General features: G+C 27.0%; 4 protein-coding genes across 14 annotated transcripts; 2 read left to right on the top strand and 2 right to left on the bottom strand.

Moving 5' to 3' along the window:
* Nucleotides 1–285: 285 nt before the first annotated feature.
* On the bottom strand, nt 286–4,582 carry LOC123261012 (transcription factor 25). Its single transcript, XM_044722458.1, has 5 exons — nt 4,209–4,582; nt 3,498–4,136; nt 1,695–2,552; nt 634–830; nt 286–562 (listed from the first exon to the last, which is right to left on the bottom strand). The coding sequence occupies exons 1-5, from the start codon at nt 4,338–4,340 to the stop codon at nt 526–528; spliced, it is 1,863 nt and encodes a 620-aa protein (XP_044578393.1). The 5' UTR covers nt 4,341–4,582; the 3' UTR covers nt 286–525.
* Nucleotides 4,583–4,869: 287 nt separating this feature from the next.
* Nucleotides 4,870–6,123, top strand: LOC123261039 (gamma-secretase subunit pen-2). Its single transcript, XM_044722513.1, has 3 exons — nt 4,870–5,048; nt 5,330–5,434; nt 5,937–6,123. Exons 1-3 carry the CDS (start codon nt 4,988–4,990, stop codon nt 6,074–6,076), a joined length of 306 nt encoding a protein of 101 aa, XP_044578448.1. The 5' UTR covers nt 4,870–4,987; the 3' UTR covers nt 6,077–6,123.
* Nucleotides 6,124–6,132: 9 nt separating this feature from the next.
* Nucleotides 6,133–13,140, bottom strand: LOC123261018 (glucose-6-phosphate exchanger SLC37A2). 6 transcript variants are annotated; one of them, XM_044722470.1, is made up of 9 exons: nt 13,119–13,140; nt 9,611–10,091; nt 9,452–9,530; nt 9,238–9,373; nt 8,798–9,169; nt 8,091–8,135; nt 7,750–7,948; nt 7,049–7,197; nt 6,133–6,681 (listed from the first exon to the last, which is right to left on the bottom strand). In XM_044722470.1, exons 2-9 carry the CDS (start codon nt 9,885–9,887, stop codon nt 6,316–6,318), a joined length of 1,623 nt encoding a protein of 540 aa, XP_044578405.1. In that variant the 5' UTR covers nt 9,888–10,091; nt 13,119–13,140; the 3' UTR covers nt 6,133–6,315. The 6 variants fall into 6 exon arrangements, with proteins under 6 accessions (XP_044578405.1, XP_044578403.1, XP_044578404.1 ...); XM_044722468.1 differs by lacking the exon at nt 13,119–13,140 and adding an exon at nt 10,211–10,478; XM_044722469.1 differs by lacking the exon at nt 13,119–13,140 and adding an exon at nt 10,242–10,478.
* On the top strand, nt 12,175–19,248 carry LOC123261010 (ATP-binding cassette sub-family D member 3). Of its 6 annotated transcripts, none has more exons than XM_044722453.1 (13): nt 12,175–12,191; nt 13,552–13,834; nt 13,902–13,944; nt 14,032–14,222; nt 14,296–14,365; nt 15,276–15,373; nt 16,142–16,322; nt 16,400–16,612; nt 16,694–16,763; nt 16,843–17,318; nt 17,400–17,678; nt 18,843–19,004; nt 19,096–19,248. In XM_044722453.1, the coding sequence occupies exons 2-13, from the start codon at nt 13,719–13,721 to the stop codon at nt 19,171–19,173; spliced, it is 1,977 nt and encodes a 658-aa protein (XP_044578388.1). In that variant the 5' UTR covers nt 12,175–12,191; nt 13,552–13,718; the 3' UTR covers nt 19,174–19,248. The 6 variants fall into 6 exon arrangements, with proteins under 6 accessions (XP_044578388.1, XP_044578389.1, XP_044578386.1 ...); XM_044722454.1 differs by lacking the exon at nt 12,175–12,191 and adding an exon at nt 13,211–13,228; XM_044722451.1 differs by lacking the exon at nt 12,175–12,191 and adding an exon at nt 13,320–13,418.
* Nucleotides 19,249–19,694: the final 446 nt, after the last annotated feature.

The following is a 19,694-nucleotide window of genomic DNA, read 5'->3' as shown; positions in this document are numbered from 1 at the left end:
CCTATATTAAATTTACACCCCACTCAACTGTAGTAAGAAAAAAAAAGAAAGAATAATACAGTAGCGCCACTGTCATTATTTTTATTGGCTATAAAATGTAAATTTTTTATTCGCTTACAAATTTAATAAAAATTTATTAAATTTAATTGCTAACAAGAGTTTTAATCCTCTAACTCAGATTATTGAAGCATCATTTTACATTATTTTTTTTTATTCCCACCAACTTGTTATAATTAATTATTTTTATAAGTATATTACTAAAATAATCAAAGATAATTATTAAACTTACATTTTTTGAAAATATTCTTTATTTTCATTAGCAATGATTGTAAATCAACGAAACGATAACAATATAACTTAATATTGAACTCAAAGATTAAATCTATAAACATGTATAATTATCCTATCCTGTTGCGAAAGCTTATTATTTTTTTTAAGTTACAATTATTAATTAAAACATATTGTAGCTATTTATCATGATTATAATAAGATTTATATTTCGTATTGATGGTCATATTTATCATATTAATCAAATTCACCTGGAGCTTCTCTTTCTTCATTTCTGAAAAAAATAAATCATTATTAGTAATGATTTTAAGTATTCATTTTGCAATATTTCAATATCAATATTACCGTAAGTTAAGCTGGTTAAACTGAGCACGCAAGTTTGGATCATTGTTTGGAAAAAGTGAAGAGAGAAAAAGTGATAAAATGTTTGAGGATCCTACATTAGAAGGTCTCTGAGTTGAGGCCTCTTGTCTCACATAAATATTATTCGAATCTACTGGCGGCAAGGGATCATAAGAAAAGATAGGGTCATCTTGATGTATCTGAAATGATAAGACATGTTTAGATTAAAAAACAGTAAATAGTTAAATATACAATGTGAACAAAAATGAAGAGGTTGAAAAAAATTTTTTTTTATTTTATGATTTTCAACTAGCTTAAAATTTTTCGAACCAGAAATATTTTAAAACTTTTAATTTTCGTGCCTTGAATATATTTACTAATGCTATTTTTTAAAAATATTTTTTTTTTGCTAACTCATATTTTAAAATTCTCTTGTAGATGTTAGAAAAAAATTATCTCAAAATTTTAACTTTTATTTTCAAGAATGGAAATAAAAAACAAATATTATTTTCAAATGAATGAAATCTAAGTTTATATAACTCCAGTTCTTCGGAGGCTCCATTCAATGCTTCAACTTCAACCTAAAAAGACATCTTTACGACTACTATAATGATTAAATATTGTCTCAAATCTCGGAATTACATCTCTATTATTTTTTTTTCTTTTTCTTTTCAACTATCATTGTTCTTGCAAATAACAATAACCACAATATAAATTTTATGATTACTACTGTATATTGCCGATTGGCGTTCTTGAATAAATAAATCTATACTAATAAATGGAGAGCCGGTTTTTTTATCCGGTTATACTGCGAAAAATTTAAAAATTCAAATGTATAAAGCGCTCAGCGGAGCGGGCGAGTAACAGCTAGTTTATTAATATATTAATAATAATATTTTGGTGGTGAATTCTTAATAGATTAATAATTCACCACCAAAATTTCAGATCAATTAACCACACCGTTTTTGAATAATAAATTTTCGAAATTGTATCTTTTACACGTAGAAGAGTAGAGAGATGGTAAAGTTAGTATGAAATTTATTAAATAATTTAATTATTATTACCCCAGGATGTGTAATTGTGACTTGTTTCAGATCAGATAAAATGATATGACGGCGAATATTTTTAGGAAGCTGACCCTGATATCGTTGACTTCTTTTTTCTTTACAGTAAGCTGCATACTCATCACCAGAATCAATTTTATCCATAACAGCATGGGCAGCATTTTCAAGCCAACCCAAAATATTAGAATCTTTCCAAAGATGGCAAGAACGAACTACATATAAAGTTTGAAGCTTTTCCAAAGCAACACTTGTAGTTGCTTTAGCCACACAATTGAAATGATCATGCCCCAGAAGTCTAGAGTCAGTTTGAACACTGCACTTCTCGAGTAAATCATTTAAAACTCCAGGAAACATAAAAAGAGCATCTTGAAGTAATTCATTAGCTGTTTCTTCATGTCCTAGATAAAAATGAGCTAACGCAAGACTGTATGCAATATTTGGTAACTGAGTTAAATTTCTGGATGATTTCCAAGCCTCACAAAAATCAATAAACCATTGGTATTCTTTAGCGCGCAGTGCAAATAAGTCAATTGCTAAAACAATTGCCAAAGGATCGCCTTCTGGATTAAGAGATAGTAATACTTTACAAAGTTCTAAACTTGTTCTGTAGCAAGCACGGCCGCTAATAAACATCAGGTGTTTAAACAGCGCAATAAAGAATGGTCTGTTCGTTTGGTTTTTATACGACAATCTACAGTTACCAGTTGTTACATTGAAATATGGATGGAATGCACATTCAAAACAATGGACTGCACGCTCTACAAACTCTGCTGACGTTTGTAGATCTTCATTTAACTTGCAAAGTTCTGCAAATTGCAAAAGAGTATCTATATGATACGGATGTGCATTCAAAATGCTCTAAAAAAGAAAAAAAAAAATAATCAATTTCATTATTATATTTTACGTTTATACAGTAGAACCTCTGTAACTCGAAATCCAAGGGAAAGGCAAAAAAGTTCGAGTTATAGAGGATTTCGACTTAGGCAGATTTTTATTCGACATAAATAGGTTGAGATTCATTCTTATAAATTTTGAGTTAGAGGGGTAAAATTGATGTGTTCAAATGAAATCAAAAATAATAAAATTAATCACCTGACACCAAGCAAGTAAACAAGTGTTAACGTGAGTCATAAAATTGTGGTAATTCTATTCATTGTATACTCCTAAGAAACAATGGTGTACTTACGAGTTGTAAAGGTTGTAAAATAAAACATTGCTATGTTCGAGATACACTGAGAAAAAAAAATTCTTTTACTCAATTAACAATTTCTTGGTTCAAGAAACTCGCTGACGATCAAATATTATATTATTATTAATTATTAATTTCTGAAGAGAAGAACATCAATATTTATCTTTGGATCTTTGGACAATAGATGAACAAAAGAATAGCTTTATTTAAATTAAGAAAAAATTATTTTAATCAACTTAACAATTTCTTGAGCTAAAAATATAAATTCTTGAAAATTTTCAAGAACATAAATTCTTGAATCAAGAAAATTTTCTTAATAAAAGTATTTTTTTTTTCTCAGTGTAAAGAGGTAAAATTTAATTTTTCGAGTTATGGAGGGAAAATATGTACAGAAATAGCTTGTAGGGACTCACTAATTATTTCGACTTATATAGGGTAAAAATTTCGAGCAACGGAGGTTTTGGGGCTTGGAGGGAAGGAGATGAAACATTTCTTCGAGTTTAGGAGGTTTTCGACTTATCGAAGTTTGACTTAACGAGGTTCTACTGTATTTAAATCTCGGATAAATTCAAACAGAAAAAATTATAAAATACAATTTAAAACTAAACACTTACCACAATATTATCAGGATTTTGACTTTCAACAGCAATAAAGAACTTATTTTGGACTTGCCTATAACTAGAGCTATGAACAAAAACAAAATACTGAATGTCACCATCAGACTTAATTGTCGTATCAATGACCATAGATAATCCACATTGCTCCGTAGGGAATCGATCGGTCAATGAAGTCAACCATGTCTTTCTTAAATATCTTTTTTTGTTCTTATTTTTACTCTTTTCACCTACAACCGCTGCAAGGACATTTCTATTTCCACCGCCGCATTTTCTTTTGAGCTCATTTACTGCACTGAGAAACTTAAACTCGACTTGCAGTACGCTCCTAGTTTTATCAACTCCTTCAGGAAGAGCAGAGTTTCGGTTTGAACTGCAGCAAGAAGGTTCATCTGGTTCACCAAGAAGATTATTTACTTCCTGCAGAGTTTTCTCAATTTCATCAGACTCATCTTCTGTTTTATTACTCGAATTACTCTTCGTTGTTAATTTCGCATTGGCCCTGTTTTTCTTTTTCTTACGTTTCTTCTTTGATTTATTGTTACTATTGTCAACATTTTCATCACAATTGTCTTTGTGGTTTGATTTATCACTCTCATAATTTTCTGGTGTTTCATCATTAGGTGAATTTTCATCTAACTGTTGATAAATATAATTTTTTAATTAATTGTATTATTAATATTTACAATAAAAATATTATCAGATACTTACTAAATTGAAAATATTAAATTTTTTTGAATTACTTATCGATGCTGATGGTGAAACTTGAATATTAGAGTGTTCATTTTCATCTATTGCAATTTCAACACTGTTGCTAATTTTTTTCAAATACCTTCTTGACATTATTGTAAATTTTATAAAAAAAAATAGCCGAAAATTAATTAAATAGTTTCTAGTGACGTATTACTTAAATAACAGCTGTTTAATAACACACAAGATCATACAAGTATATAAGGGTATTGGGGTTATATTAGATCACTTAGATGAGTATATATCTGAAAATATTAAAAAAATTTTTAGTGAGTATACGAGCGCATCCTTGTTTTCCATTAGTGGGTATAATTTACTAAAAATAATTTTGACAGAAGTTTCTTTTTTGTTGAAAGTTTTTTAATGAATTTTATAAAATGGATAATGTGCTGACTTATTGTAAAAAATCTAACCCTTCAATGAAATTAATTAATAAAAATAGGGAAATTTATTAATGCGAGAAAGAATATGAAAAACAGTCAAGATCTGTCGATAAGATTTTTTACTTATATTTTTCAAGCTAGATGTCATTAGCGGTTAATTTTTCTGTGTAATTGTCAACATCCTATTTCTTATTTTTATAGCATAGTTGCATTTGTCAATCCTAAGTTGTATGTGTAAAAAATAGTAAATAAATAGTGCTGTCAAATATTTTTTTTTCAATCATCCAATTGTTATTTTTATTTATTTTACTAGAATTTAGAAGCTTTTAAAAAGATTGTTTATAAATAATTTTAATCATGGATTTATCGAAAATGCCTAACGACAAAAAATTACATTTATGTAAATGGTATTTCAGAGGTAAAATATTCATTGAAAAGAGTATAATTATTCAATAATTCACAATACTGAAGTTAGTTGACAGCTGTCAATTTTTTTAATTTTTGCAACAAGTCAATTACAATTTAAAAAATGCTTCTAAAATTTTTTTTTGATTTTTACATGTGCAACTTTTTTATGAACTTTTTTTCATAATAATTTGATTGCTATAAAATTCTAAAGAAATTTTTAATGTCTGTCAACTTCAGTGTCATAAAAATTCATCGTATGTTATGTATTGATTACTTTATATTGAATTTCAGTGGGTTTTGCGGCATTACCATTCGTTTGGGCTGTAAATACTATATGGTTCTTCAAAGAAGCATTTCTGGTTCCACATTATGAAGAACAAAAACAATTACGAAAATGTAGGATATTTTTTATAAACTTTACACTTAGTTAAATATGATTCTGAAAAAAGAAATGTAATAGCAAAAAGTTATTGGAAATTCGCGGATAAAAGTTTGAAATTATTTATTCATAGACAATTTAAAAGTTTTTTTCTGTTTCCATTTGTATACATTTTTTTAAAAATCATATTACATTTCGACGTTCTAAATAGCAAATTGTCTAACTCCATTTTAGAGAGTCTTCCATTTGTACGAAAAAAATAATTAGTCCAAAATTTATTACCACTTTAAAAAACCATTTAATATCATTAATATCTAATAAAGGTATAATATTTTGGTTTGAATCATTCAAATAATTTATAACTGGACTATTGCTACATCAAAATGTTAAAAAATCACCCTCTCAAAAATAAGAAGTTAGAAAAATTGCTAATTAGACCGTCGATTTGCTTGCACTCATAACATAATTTACTAATTTAGGATAAAAAAATTAAATGAAGATAATTTGTACTTATTTTAGATGTTATATTCTCTGGAATTGGAGCAGTGATATGGGCAGCTGTGCTTTTATCATGGGTTATAATTTTCCAGACACAGCGAGCTGCTTGGGGTGAATTTGCTGATACCATAAGTTATATTATACCTGAAGGAATCCCGTGATTGGTAACTGACGAATTATTAGATAAATTAAACAAAGAGAAAATTAATTTTGTCAGAAAATCATTTGTATTTAATATACTATAAGTTGTAATAAATTTATAATTAATTTTAAAAATACATTTTTATTATTGATAAAACGTCATTTTCTATTAATATAAAATTTTTGTCATTCATTTTTAAATATGTATTAATATGAATATGAAAATATGATATTAAAAGTTTATATTTCTGAAGATCACTTAAACGGCCAGCCGTCTTTGTCGATACTTTCTTAATTCTCGATAAACTAATCTAGATAGTAATAGTAGAGCTAAGAGATCGGATATCATTAACATATAAAATACATTGTGCCACCCTCCCCATCGTGATACAACTCCTGCTAATAATGGACCAACAGCAGCCCCAATACTTCCGGTACCATCAATAATCGCCGTTACAGTTGCTAACGCTTTTGCATCGTCTCCTAGACTAGGGTGTGTTCCAAGTTCTGCCGATACTGCGGTTGTTATTAATGCATATGGACCATTCACTAATATACCAGTACATATTAACAGCGCAATATTCACAGCAAGATTTGTACTTCCAATAAAATCGTATAAAAATAGCTAAAAAAATATACACACGTATGAGTTCTAGGTATAATAATTAAAAAAGTTTTAAAAATAATCGTTTTTTTTTTTTTTTTCAATATCGACGTTCTAATTAGCAAATTGTCTAACTCCATTTTAGAGAATCTTCTATTTGTACGAAAAAAAAAATTAGTTAAAAATTTATTATTACTTTAAAAAACCATTTAATATCATTAATATCTAATAGAGATATAATATTTAGGTTTAAATCATTCAAATAATTTATAATTGGATTATTGCTACATCGAAATGTTAAAAAAACACCCTCTAAAAAATAAGCAGTAAGATAAATTGCTAATTAGACCGTCGATTTGCTAAAAATTTCATCTTAATATATACTGACCATCGGTATTGCTGTCAAAAACATGAATGCACACGTTACTGCACTCATTCCACTGTAATCAGACAAAACTCCAGCCGCAATCGCTCCTGCTATACCACCGACATCAAACAAAGTTGATAAATCAGCACTCAACCCGGCACTATAAGTAGCTAAAAATAAAAAAATTTTTGATAAATATTTACAAGTAGGGTCAACTATTTTAATTTTAATTTTTTTAAATTAAATTTCTATTTGATTTTATTGATATATTTTTTTTTGAAAAATACATAAAAAAATGAATTTAAAAAAAAAATTGATTATCACAATTTTAACAAATTTAAAAAAAAATTTTTAAATTTCTTAGAAAATTATGATATTCAATTTTTTTTTTTTTTAATTCGTTTTTTTATGTACTTTAAAAAAAAAATTTATCAATAAAATCAAAAAAAGATAAAATAGAAATTATATCCAAAAACATGAGAGCCAAAATTTTTTCCAACTTTTGAAGGCAAAAAAGCTATCGAAATTTTTATTTTTTTCTTTCACGAAATTTTTTATCATAAACGCGCTGTAGAAACAAGCAGATTAAAAAAAAATGAAAATGTTAATTTTTCACCTAGTTATGGCTCAAAATGGGGTTGACCCCACTTGTAAATAATTACTAAATTTTTTTAATAATAAATAAAAATGTATAAATTATTGGAGTTTAAATAAATACTAACTTGAGGCACTTATGTATAGAGGTAACCAGTAAAGGAATGTATAGCTGACAAGTTTAGCAAAAAAAAGTGAAAGAGAGTACTCCAAGACTCCAGGTATGTTTATTGCACCAACAAATCCAATTGCTTTTTCTTTGGAGTTATGCATACGTCTGTTTACCGATAACATCGGACTCGTTTCCGATCTTGAATCCTCCAAGTCCTTCGAAAATAAATTTAGAATATCAATATTGTCAATTTAACAACATAAGATGGTTTTTTTGTATTTATCGTTTGACATTGCTTCGGTGATTTATAGATGAATAAAAAAAAACATAACTAAAAATGTTAATTCATGCACTTACAGGATCAAAGCCATGCTGGTGCCAACTAACACGATGGATGAGTTGCTAAAGTAAATTAAATTGTTAAATGGTCTACGTAAAAGCATTTTAAATAGTTATAAAATTTTATTTGATAAAATAAATAAAAAATAAAAATAAAATTGTTTAAAAAGGCGGTAATTATTTACAAGTAGGATCTACCATTTTAATCTTCATTTTTTTTTTTTTGAAAATTTCGATATATTTTTTTTTTTTTGAAAAATAGATAAAAAAATGAACAGTTGAAAAAAAAAAAAATTTACCACAATTTTAACAAATTTTTTAAAAAATTTATAATTTTTTAGAAAATTGTGATATTCAACTTTTTTTTTTTTTTTAATTGTTCGTTTTTTTATCTACTTCTCAAAAAAAAATATATCAAAAAAAAAAATAAAATAGAAATTTTATCCAAAAACATGAGAGTCAAAATTTTTTCCAACTTTTGAAGACAAAAAAGCTATCGAAATCTTTATTTTTTTCTTTCACGATATTTTTATCATAAATGCGCCGTAAAAATAAGCAGAATAAAAAAAAATTTTTAAATGTTTATTTTTCACCTAGATATGCCCAAAAATAGGTTTGATCCCACTTGTAAATAATTACCAAAAAAGCTAGTTGATTAAGAAAAAATTTTTTTTCATTAAATATATTTGTGAGCTGCAATGAAAATAACAATGAAATAGACTCACGTCTTCGTCGATTACTCGATGTCTATCAATATCATCACCAGAAATTGTTCCTTCATCGGAACTAGTTGTTGCGTTTAATTTTCTAAAATTTGGCGTATTCGGTGATATACAGTTGACGTCATAAGGTCGAGGAGCAAGAAATAAAAATATTATAAAACCAGCAGAAGCCATTAATATTCCAGGCACAATGAAACTGAGGCCCCAATTTCTTTCCACAAACTCAGCAGCTATCAAACTACCTAATATATTTCCTAACGATGTATGTGAATTCCATACACCGAATATAAGACCTCTTTTTCCTTTACCAAACCAATTACCTACAACTGTGACAACACCTGGCCATCCACTAGTTTGAAATATTCCTCCTAATGCCTAAAAATTAATTAAGTCATAATAATAATTATTATTATTTCAAAGTAAAGACTTAAAAATTAACTTACCTGAACCATAATAAAATACCACAGATTATGTATTTTATATGGTTTTGCGATGCCAAATAAATATGAAGCTATTCCAGAAGCAATCATACCCAACGATAAAAAATATCGAAGATTAACTCGTTCAGCTACAAACCCGCTGTAAAATAAAATAAATTTTTATCGTAAACATATTCTTTCTACATGTGAGTAATCAAAGCTTACATGAAATTGTCACCTGAGAAACATTGCTGCAGCGTAAGCGAATAAAAAAGCTGAATCTAAGAATCCTAATAAGAAAGGAGCATCTGGTGTGTCTAAAAAGGAATATATAATAATTAAATTATTGTTGTTAGTGTATTAATTGTAATTTTAGATAAATAATAAAACATCTTACTAAATGGGGCCCAGTCACACCATGTATAACGATTGGTATCGTTGATTATTAAATCGGATGGTGGTGATAAGCTACTACAATTTAAATTTAATACATTTTTGACAACAGATATTGGTTTTCTTGACATATGATAGCATGTATACGCCAAATATGTAAGTGCTAATACTCCAGCTCTGTGCCATGCTAACTTATTCATTCTTCTTTGAGGGCAGCATTTTGCTGATATTAAATTGATAACTTTTATTCCCGGAGGAGTATCAACAACAGGAAGCACCATTTTGTATAATTTTAACGATACAAATAAATTTATCTTCTCTTTGTGGACTTTATCTATACAATTGACTGACGATTGAAATAATACGATTCATCATTCAATATAGTTGACACATTGTTATCTCCACATGATTTTTGGCTTGTTGAAATACGTTTTATCTTTTACGTTTACTGGTAAGGTTGAGTCACTAAAAAATCCACGTCACACCTGGAAATAATTAAATACTTAAATAATTAACTACTAAAACTTATCACTTTAATTTTTATAAAAATTTACGAGCATGCATTCGTTATATTGAGCAAATAATAACAGATGTAATGAGCTACCATGGATTTTATTTTAACATATTATTTAAACCTTGAGCCACATTATTATTGTAAAAATACTAAATATTATTCATAAATAATAAAAATAATTTTCTTAACTGCTTATCAACAAGGACGGATTAAAAAGAGTTTTGCTAGACGTCCAGACATTAGCATACGTCAAATAATCCAAACATTGTATATACAATTTATATGTATGGTGAATATTTACTCATGCACGTTGTATGTACATACACTGTACTAAGTACTATATGGCAAAAAATGAAAGTTCCGTACATATATTCATTTTATTTATATATTGAATATAATCCACATAAATATATACATATATAATATGCTTACATATTCTTAATTATTATTTTTTTTTTTCTTAAGTTGACAGTAAATAAAAAATGCGGTATAGAGGTCTCTTTAAGTCAATTCTTTAGTATGTATTATTGGTTGACGTTTTAAATATAAAATCTTATCTACTTCTGTGGTATAGTAGCTTCTGAAATTTAGAATATAGAAACCGAGTAAAGATTTATTAATATTATACTATTTTTATAATTTTGAATAGTTTCGTCGACGCAAAAAAAAATAAAATAAAATTATAATTATTCTTCAAGTTAGAAGAATTGGCTTAAAATTTATGAGTGTGAAACTAGAAGAGAGATAATTTAGAATATTTTCAAATAATTTTGGTAATTATTTACAAGTGAGGTCAACCCATGCTAACCCATAGTAAATTTTTTTTTTTTTTGATGAAATTGACCAATTTTTTTTTTAATTGTTCATTTTTTTATGTACTTTTCAAAATGAAAGATATCAAAAAAAGATAAAATAGAGATTTTATCCAAAAACATGAGAGCAAAAATTTTTTCCAACTTTTAAAGGCAAAAAATCTGTCGAAATCTTTATTTTTTCTTTTCACGACATTTTTCAAGACAAAAAAAAATTGAAAATGTTAATTTTTCACCTAGTTATGGCCCTAAATGGGGTTGACCCCACCTGTAAATAATTATCATAATTTTAAACTTAATTTTTGTAAAAAAAAACTTGACAAATTGTACATGAGTTTTTTTTTTAATTTTCAAGTTTTTCATATTATTATTTTTGCAATGATTTAATTTAAAAATTTGGGAAAATTAATAAAAAGATTACTTTTGATCATTTATATCAGCTGTTAAAATACAAACAAGGTAATAAAATTTAAATATTTATTATATAAATATTATCGTGATAAATTTTTATCACATCTCGCATTCAAATTGCTCATCTACGTAAAAATTACATTACACAACTATTAATCTTTGATTTTTGAACTTTAATATTGTATTATTTTAATGAAGTCTCTCTTTTACAACCACATCATTCAAACATAGTTCAATCTATTGTAAATTATTAAGTTTTACTTTAAATATTCATAATTACAGAAAGAATCTGATCAAATATTGGTGTATATTTTTTGATAAAAAATATAATTCATTTCGATACGAGTGCTACAGATAAGTTACAGCCGATTTGCCGCAGATTGCTTGACCTTTGATAATTAGTGATTGCGGAATAATTGTTTCTCTTATTTGCAATATTATTACCTTTCAAGCGAATTCACTTATGCAAATTAAGTCCAACCTGTACATATATACTTTTTTTAATTATTAATTAATAAAACCTAAAAATATTTCAGTATATTCTCCATTTTAAATTTCTGATAAAAATTATAAAATACTATCTATTAATTAACTTCATATTGAAAAGTGGGTATTAAGAATAGTGTAATTATATTTTTTCTTATTACAATTAATTGTTATTTAACAATAATACAATGTTTCGACAAATCTATATCATTACTTTTTAACAAGAAAGTTTTAGAATCTTAAGTGTAGCTATCAAAGTGTATTTTAATTTATAGATATATTTTCGTTTCAAATATTTCTTTAAAAAAAAAAAAAAAAATATCAAGATAATAATGTTCTATGGAAATGAAAGTGACAGGTATGTGATAATTTTGTATTTTTAATTAATTACTATAATTAACAAGAAAAAGGGAAAATAATATATTCAAAAAGGCCATTCGGCAGCCGAAAAGGAAGTAGATTATATTTTTCAAATAAAGAAGATTTATTTTTTATAAAATAATAATATAACTTAATTCATTGATTAAAAAAAATTTCAATAATATATTTAAAACTAATTTTATTCAAAAAATTTTCTTGTAAAGTAAATAGTGTCTTGAATATTTATCAAACAATTTTAAAGATTATAATATGTTATTTATCAATGTCCACATTTTAAATGACTGCTTAGAAATGACAGTTTCAAAGTTAATCAGAATTTTGGAACCGGATGAAATTTTAATTGAAGAAGCCAATATTTAGAAATAATTTGTGACATAATAACTGACGACCTACCCAAAAACATTACATGGACAGCTGCAATAGTTAGATTTTTATAAAATCTACTAAAAATCTGTTAAATAATTTTATTACTACTCATACCTTCATATTTTACTGACCTGAAGTTAACACACATCTGTCAATTTTTTTGATTTTTAGAACAATTAAATTATGGAGAAATTTTAACAAAAAAATTCCACATCTAGAATTTAAATAAAGTTGATTTTTTATAAAAATAAAAAAAATTGTCAATTGTCTGCTGATTTCAGAATCATATATTGTAAAATTTCAATAACCATCTTTTATTAAAAAAAAAAATATTGTTTACTGCTGTTCATATCATATTGTTTTAAAGTTTATATTTCTTCAGTGTCAGAGTGTTTAGTAGATAAAAAAATGTGGGCTGGGAAAAAGTAACAACTGAAAATATTTATATTTATATCTATACATATGAATGAGCATTATGATTGCCATCAGTAACTGACGTTTTAAAAACTCACACTGAGATAATTATACTTGCACACATTTACATTGGAATAGAGTAGAGAGTACGTTACTATACATGCCAGATAGATGTACACAAAGCAGTACAGATGACTTTGACCACAGCATAGTATCACAGCTGATTCCATTTTTATTCGTGTCTATTTCATAATACGTTAAAATTTGTAATAAATAGGTTATGGTTATTTTTTTAAATTAGAGGAATTTCTTAATTAAGCCTAAAAACGTGTTAGTTAAAGTAATAAAAAAAAAAAAAAATACCAATCATTATCATGATCATAGATTGTTAAAAAAAGATAGTAGTAACTTTGTTGCCCCCCTACTTTGTAAGTATGTAAGTATACCCCTACTTTTTATTATCCACATCTTACAAAACTGATATACAAAGTCCTATGTTCTATTCTATGTCCTGTGTTATGTGTTGAGTGTAAATTGAATTTTTAAAAATTTTTATTTCAGTTACCACCGTGTTCTTTATTGATGTTCATGTGTCCATAACGTGATCGCACTCCGAGTGCGACTAGTAATATAAACAAACGAGACAACGTTGATATCGGGCGATATCATCCTTATTGCAACATCACCGCTATCATCATCAAATAATAGTATAATATATTACTCCAGGAATGGCTCCAGCACCTAGTAAATTTTTAACTAAACAAAATGTCGCTGGTGCATTAGCAATCAGTACATTGATTTGGTTACTTAAACGCAAAAGAAATAAACGTTCAATAAAATCAAGGTAATTGTTCATTAACGTCATTTTATTCTAGTGAAAAATGCTTAATCATTACGTGTTAATATTATAGAGCTTTGTGGCCAACGAACGATGTACATTATGTCATCAAAGAGGTAATTAAAGTGCTAATTAATTTTTTTTAATTTTACGTGTAATTGATTCCAAGAATAATATCTACTAATATTAATTTTTTACTCTAGGAAAAGCCTAAAGGCCCACCTAAAGCCCATGTCAATGCTGTTTTTTTCAAACAACTCCGTGTATTGCTATCCATTGGTATCCCCGGATTATTTACACCTGAAACCGGCTTTATTTTATTGGTCGCTGGATCACTCGTAGCAAGATCACTATGTGATCTATGGATGATTCGTATTAGTACTCTTATTGAGGGGTACAGTATATTTTTAATGTTATTCTAAATTTTATTTTATGTATGTCATTTAAATTAATAATTCGTATTTTAGGACGATTGTTAATATGGATGGTCCAATGTTCAAGAAACGGCTTTTGACATTTTTAGCTGCTTTGCCTATGGTAAATATACTCTTACTATTTTAGAGAATGGTAATTTTTTATTAGCATTTTTGTAAAATATGTTTAACTAGAAATATACATAATTAAAAGTATTACACCGAGAAAAAAAAATACTTTTACTCATAAATTAACAATTTAACATACTTTTAGTCATAAATTAACAATTTCTTGGTTCTAGAATTTCGATGACGATCAAATATTCTATTATTATTAATTATTAATTTTTGAAAAGAGCATCAGGATTTATCTTTGGATAATAGATAAACAAGAGAATAGATTTATTTAAATTAATTAAAAATTATTTCAATCAATTTAACAAGTTTTTGAGCTAAGAATATATATTCTTGAAAATTTTCAAGAACATGAATTCTTGTATCAAGAAAATTTTCTTAATAAAAGTATTTTTTTTCTCAGTGTACTTTGAATATTGCAAAGTACTTAAACTGTTTGAAAATATTAATTTTACGAATATTTTAACATTGTCTAGTAACGGAAATTTAAAAAATGAATTTTTACAAACTCGATAGCCTGGAAATTACGTATATTTAAATATTCTTTTGAAATGATATGGAGAGCCTTTAATACTTATCGTTTTTTAAACTTTGATTTTGCAAGAAGATATTTTTTTTTGCAGTATATGCTTGTAAAAATATTTTCTGAAGGTATTTAAATATAAATATAAACATATCACTATTTGATTTAAAATTATTTCTTATCATTAAAATGTTAATTATAAATAATCAATAAGAATTTGAATGAAGGTGTTTATTAAATAATTTTCAATAGAAAACAGAAAATTTATCCTTAGTCATAATTATCCTAAGGCGTAATTAAATATGCAATGTGTATATTAGATTTGGGTATATGTAATAGAAAAATTTAGTCTATTAATTTACTCTTTAATTTCCAGATATCGATTGTGAATAATCTTTTAAAATATGGAATTGGTGAAATGAAATTAAGGTTGAGAACTAACATAACAAGGCATTTGCTAGATCAATACCTCAAGTAAGTTGAACATTCTTTTTCTTCTAGTTGCTTGTTAATTTGCAAATATGAATATTTTAATCATTTAGTTGTATATATTTTGATATAAAAAAATAAATGGGTAGATATAGCTATTAAGAATACAATGGAGGTCAAGCTCATGATTACATTATGTTAATAAGTAGAATTAATAACTTGAGGAGTTATAAAAAAATTTATTTAATAAAGAAAAATCAAAAATTTTATTTCAACCCGTGAGATCACACTTCTTTAAAATAACGTAGTGATCATACTGTGTCTGACCCCATGCACGGAAAAAATTGTTACTATTTGCGTTCTTGTCAATATTTTCACTCGAGCCGTACATGAGAGTAATTCTCAACACTTCCGTTGAATAACTCAATCATTTTCTAATTGTTTAATTATAAAAAACATGCAAGAAAGTCAAATTTCGAAAAATTTGACTTTTTTTTTACAAAAAACTTCATTTTTTAAGATAAATAAAAATGACCTCCGGGGTTCTACTCCGGATATTGTATACTTTGAAAAAAAAGTGGTGTCATGTCGAACTTTTCAAAAAGTATATTGATTTGTGCAATTAAAATCGTAAATTTCCATGAATCTCAAAAAATCTTCTAACAATAATAGATGGTACCACAGATACCATTTTGAATGATATCTCCGAAACAAGAGCAACTAAAAAATTGCCTTGGGTCATTTAGACCCATAATGACCTCAACGAGTTAATTTTATGTACGTGTGTATATAAATTTGTATAATTTTTTTCAGAGGTTTCACCTACTACAAAATGACTAATTTAGATACTCGTATTGCCAATCCTGATCAATTACTCACAACTGATATTGACAAATTTTGTGATAGTTGTACAGATTTGTACAGCAATATTGCCAAGCCAATATTAGATATTTCGATTTATGTATACAGATTAACATCATCTTTAGGTGGAAAGGTATTGATACTTCTTGTTTTATATCAATCAAATGTACACAGTTTTATTAATGAATGAAAAATAATTTTATTTTTTAGACTCCTCTATTGATGTTAGGATATTTGCTAGTAGCTGGTAGTTTTCTTACACACTTACGGAAACCAATAGCCTCAATGACAGTAAAAGAACAACGTTTAGAGGGAGAATTTCGGCATATAAATTCACGCCTCATTACGAATTCTGAAGAAATAGCATTCTATCGTGGAAATAATCGAGAAAAATTAACTTTGTTTGCCAGTTTCCAAAAACTTGTATGTTCAACACTCATTTTGATTGAAAATTAATCACTGCTATAGACAATCTCATTACCTCTTTTTTTCTGTTAATTACAGATCCAACATCTTCGATCACTTTTGGAGTTCAAAGTTGGTATGGGTGTTGTCGATAATTTCGTTGGAAAATGTAAATTCTCTACTTTTATATAATTTAAAAATTTATAGTTAATCAACAATAAAAATCTAAAAAACAAATTCATTTACAGACGTGGCAACAGTTGTTGGTTTTTATGCAGTGAGTATTCCATTCTTTCAAAAAAATCACCCAGTGCTTGCCGGCTCACCGGATCATCGATTTAAAAATTACTATGAGAATGGCAGAATGCTGATAAAGATGGCAGAAGCCATTGGTAGATTAGTTCTCGCTGGTCGAGAAATGACACGATTAGCTGGTTTTACAGCTCGTGTAACTGAAATCCGTCAAGTTCTTGATGATTTAAATAAAGGAAAATACACAAGGACTATGATCGCAGATGCTGAAAATTCGTCAATCGGTGAAGCGGGATCAGGAAAAATAATTCACAAGGATAATGTCATTTGCTTTGATCATGTACCGTTAGTTACACCCAACGGTGATGTACTAATTAATGATCTTACATTTGAAGTTAAATCGGGAATGAATGTGCTAGTTTGTGGACCAAACGGTTGTGGTAAAAGTTCATTGTTCCGTGTGCTTGGCGAGGTCAGTATTTTTTGAAATATTATTTTACATTTATTATCATTACTAATCAATCAATTTACATTTTAATTAATAATGTTTCAGTTATGGCCTGTATGGGGAGGAACGGTTACTAAGCCACCGAGTACTAAGCTCTTTTACATTCCGCAACGTCCTTATATGACTCTAGGTACTTTAAGAGACCAAGTTATCTACCCACATACTCAGGCGGAAATGCAAAGACGTAATCATGCCAATGATGACGATCTTCAAAAGTTTTTAGATTTAGTACAACTCGGTCATTTGTTAGAACGAGAAGGTGGATGGAATACAGTCGCTGATTGGATGGATGTATTGTCTGGAGGAGAAAAACAACGAATAGCTGTAAGTTAATTTTTTTTTTTTTTTTTTTTTCACTTAATGTAGTTGAGGCCTCTAAGGCATATTTCAAAAAAATTATGAAATTTTTTTTATTGAAAGATAAAAAAAATTATTAATATATTGATAATAATTTTTTGGTGGTGAATTATTAATATATTAATAATAATATTTTGGTGGTGAATTCTTAATCTTCTATACTAATAAATGGAGAGCCGGTTTTTTTGTCCGGTTATACTGCAAAAACCACTGAACCGATCGGAATAATACTTATACCATAAGATGCAGCGTGTTTCGGAGAAGGTTTTAGTATATGATATGGTGGTGATTACTTATCCGGAACCTGTATTCTTTTGACTTAGAAATAATGAATTTTTATTGTAACTAAATTTATTCTATTCGATGGTCATTTGTTTAAAATAAATTTTTCAATTCTATTGGTTATGTTTATATACTAGGCAGATTTCTTCACTTATGAGACCTGCAATTTCTTTAACTGAAACTTTCAATGCTCATTACAAAATTTTTTTTTTCATATCAATTATTATTCATTTGTGTAAGAAAGACACGGAAATGTTATAATGATTGCACATTAAAAGTTACAATGAATATTAGCTAGAATAATTACATGGATAAAAGGTGCATGCCAATTCGATAGAATTGGGAATCTGTGCAAGTCAAAACAATATTCTAATTAAATTTCAAGTCTAGATCTAAAAATGCAATTTTATAAAGCGCTCAGCGGAGCGGGTGAGTAACAACTATTATATTAATATATTAATAATAATATTTTGGTGGTGAATTCTTAATAGATTAATAATTTATCACCAAAATTTCAGATTAATTCACCACACCGTTTTTGAGTAATAAATTTTCGAAATTGCATGTTTTACACGTAGAAGTATAGAGTGATGGTAAAGTTGATATGAAATTTTCCGTACCACTCGAGTGATGCAAATAATTTCATACTAACTTTACCATTTCTCTATCTCTACGGTTTGGTGGATTGATCTGAAATTTTGGTGATGAATTATTAATACATTTATCTTTCGATAAAAAAAATTTCATAATTTTCTTAAAATATGCCTTACAGGCCTCAACTACCTTAATAAAAAGTTGTGATAACCATAATCGAAACAAAAATAATTGCAATTTTTATGATATTTTTAGATGGCCAGGTTATTTTATCACAAGCCACAATTCGCAATCTTAGATGAATGTACGAGTGCAGTAAGCGTAGATGTTGAAGATTCGATGTACTCTTATTGTCGACAAGCAAACATTTCATTGTTCACTGTGTCTCATAGACGTTCGCTGTGGAAACATCATGAGGTAAAAAAATTTTTGTAATCATTCCTAATTACAATTGCAATTGAATTAAAGTCACAATAATTTCATTTACGTATTATTACTTTTGTTTTAGTATTACTTGTTAATGGATGGTCGAGGATCTTATGAATTTAAACCAATTGAGCCTAATACAGAAGAATTTGGTTCATGAATTTTAGTTAACAATATTTGAAATTCTCAAGTAAGGTAATTTGTATTGAGAAATTACATTCTTATAAAATTTTAATGATAAGAGGTGAATAGGTTTTTTTATAATGAATCGGAATAAAAACTTCATTATTTAAATGGAGTACTTAGAATTAAACGATAGATCAATTTTTAGATATTAATAAATTAATGCCAAGTAACATAAAAATTCGATTTGTGCACATTATTGAATAATCAATTATATTATTATGCACATCGGTCTTTACTTGTTTGATATTAAATAAGTATGTATTAATTTAAATAGATTTTACTATTGTAGGATATTAGAAAAAGGATTTTATATATTTTTGTTAGTAATGTTTCTACTTGAACAGTTTAATAGTTCTCAATCTAATATTTTTTTATTAATTAATAGTAATTTCTTAGATGGAACATCAAATTGGAGTAATTAATAGTACATACTAATCATTAACAATTAATTGTAATTATTTTATTTGTTAATGGAAATTTTTTAATCATTTAACT

The sequence above is a fragment of the Cotesia glomerata genome, linkage group LG3 (genome assembly GCF_020080835.1).
Source record: "Cotesia glomerata isolate CgM1 linkage group LG3, MPM_Cglom_v2.3, whole genome shotgun sequence".
Classification (NCBI taxonomy): domain Eukaryota; kingdom Metazoa; phylum Arthropoda; class Insecta; order Hymenoptera; family Braconidae; genus Cotesia; species Cotesia glomerata.
This window is presented reverse-complemented; position numbering and strand designations above follow the sequence as displayed.

Coding starts and splice junctions, on each gene's coding strand:
- LOC123261012 (XM_044722458.1), bottom strand. CDS start 4,340: ATGTCAAGAAGGTATTTGAAAAAAATTAGCAACAGTGTTGAAATTGCA. Junction 4,137..4,208: donor AATTTAATATTTTCAATTTA/GTAAGTATCTGA, acceptor ATTTATCAACAG/TTAGATGAAAATTCACCTAA. Junction 831..1,694: donor TCACAATTACACATCCTGGG/GTAATAATAATT, acceptor TTATCATTTCAG/ATACATCAAGATGACCCTAT.
- LOC123261039 (XM_044722513.1), top strand. CDS start 4,988: ATGGATTTATCGAAAATGCCTAACGACAAAAAATTACATTTATGTAAA. Junction 5,049..5,329: donor ATGTAAATGGTATTTCAGAG/GTAAAATATTCA, acceptor ATTGAATTTCAG/TGGGTTTTGCGGCATTACCA. Junction 5,435..5,936: donor ACAAAAACAATTACGAAAAT/GTAGGATATTTT, acceptor TACTTATTTTAG/ATGTTATATTCTCTGGAATT.
- LOC123261018 (XM_044722470.1), bottom strand. CDS start 9,887: ATGGTGCTTCCTGTTGTTGATACTCCTCCGGGAATAAAAGTTATCAAT. Junction 9,531..9,610: donor GTGTGACTGGGCCCCATTTA/GTAAGATGTTTT, acceptor ATTCCTTTTTAG/ACACACCAGATGCTCCTTTC. Junction 7,198..7,749: donor TCTATACATAAGTGCCTCAA/GTTAGTATTTAT, acceptor TTTTATTTTTAG/CTACTTATAGTGCCGGGTTG.
- LOC123261010 (XM_044722453.1), top strand. CDS start 13,719: ATGGCTCCAGCACCTAGTAAATTTTTAACTAAACAAAATGTCGCTGGT. Junction 15,374..16,141: donor TTGCTAGATCAATACCTCAA/GTAAGTTGAACA, acceptor AATTTTTTTCAG/AGGTTTCACCTACTACAAAA. Junction 16,764..16,842: donor CGATAATTTCGTTGGAAAAT/GTAAATTCTCTA, acceptor ATTCATTTACAG/ACGTGGCAACAGTTGTTGGT.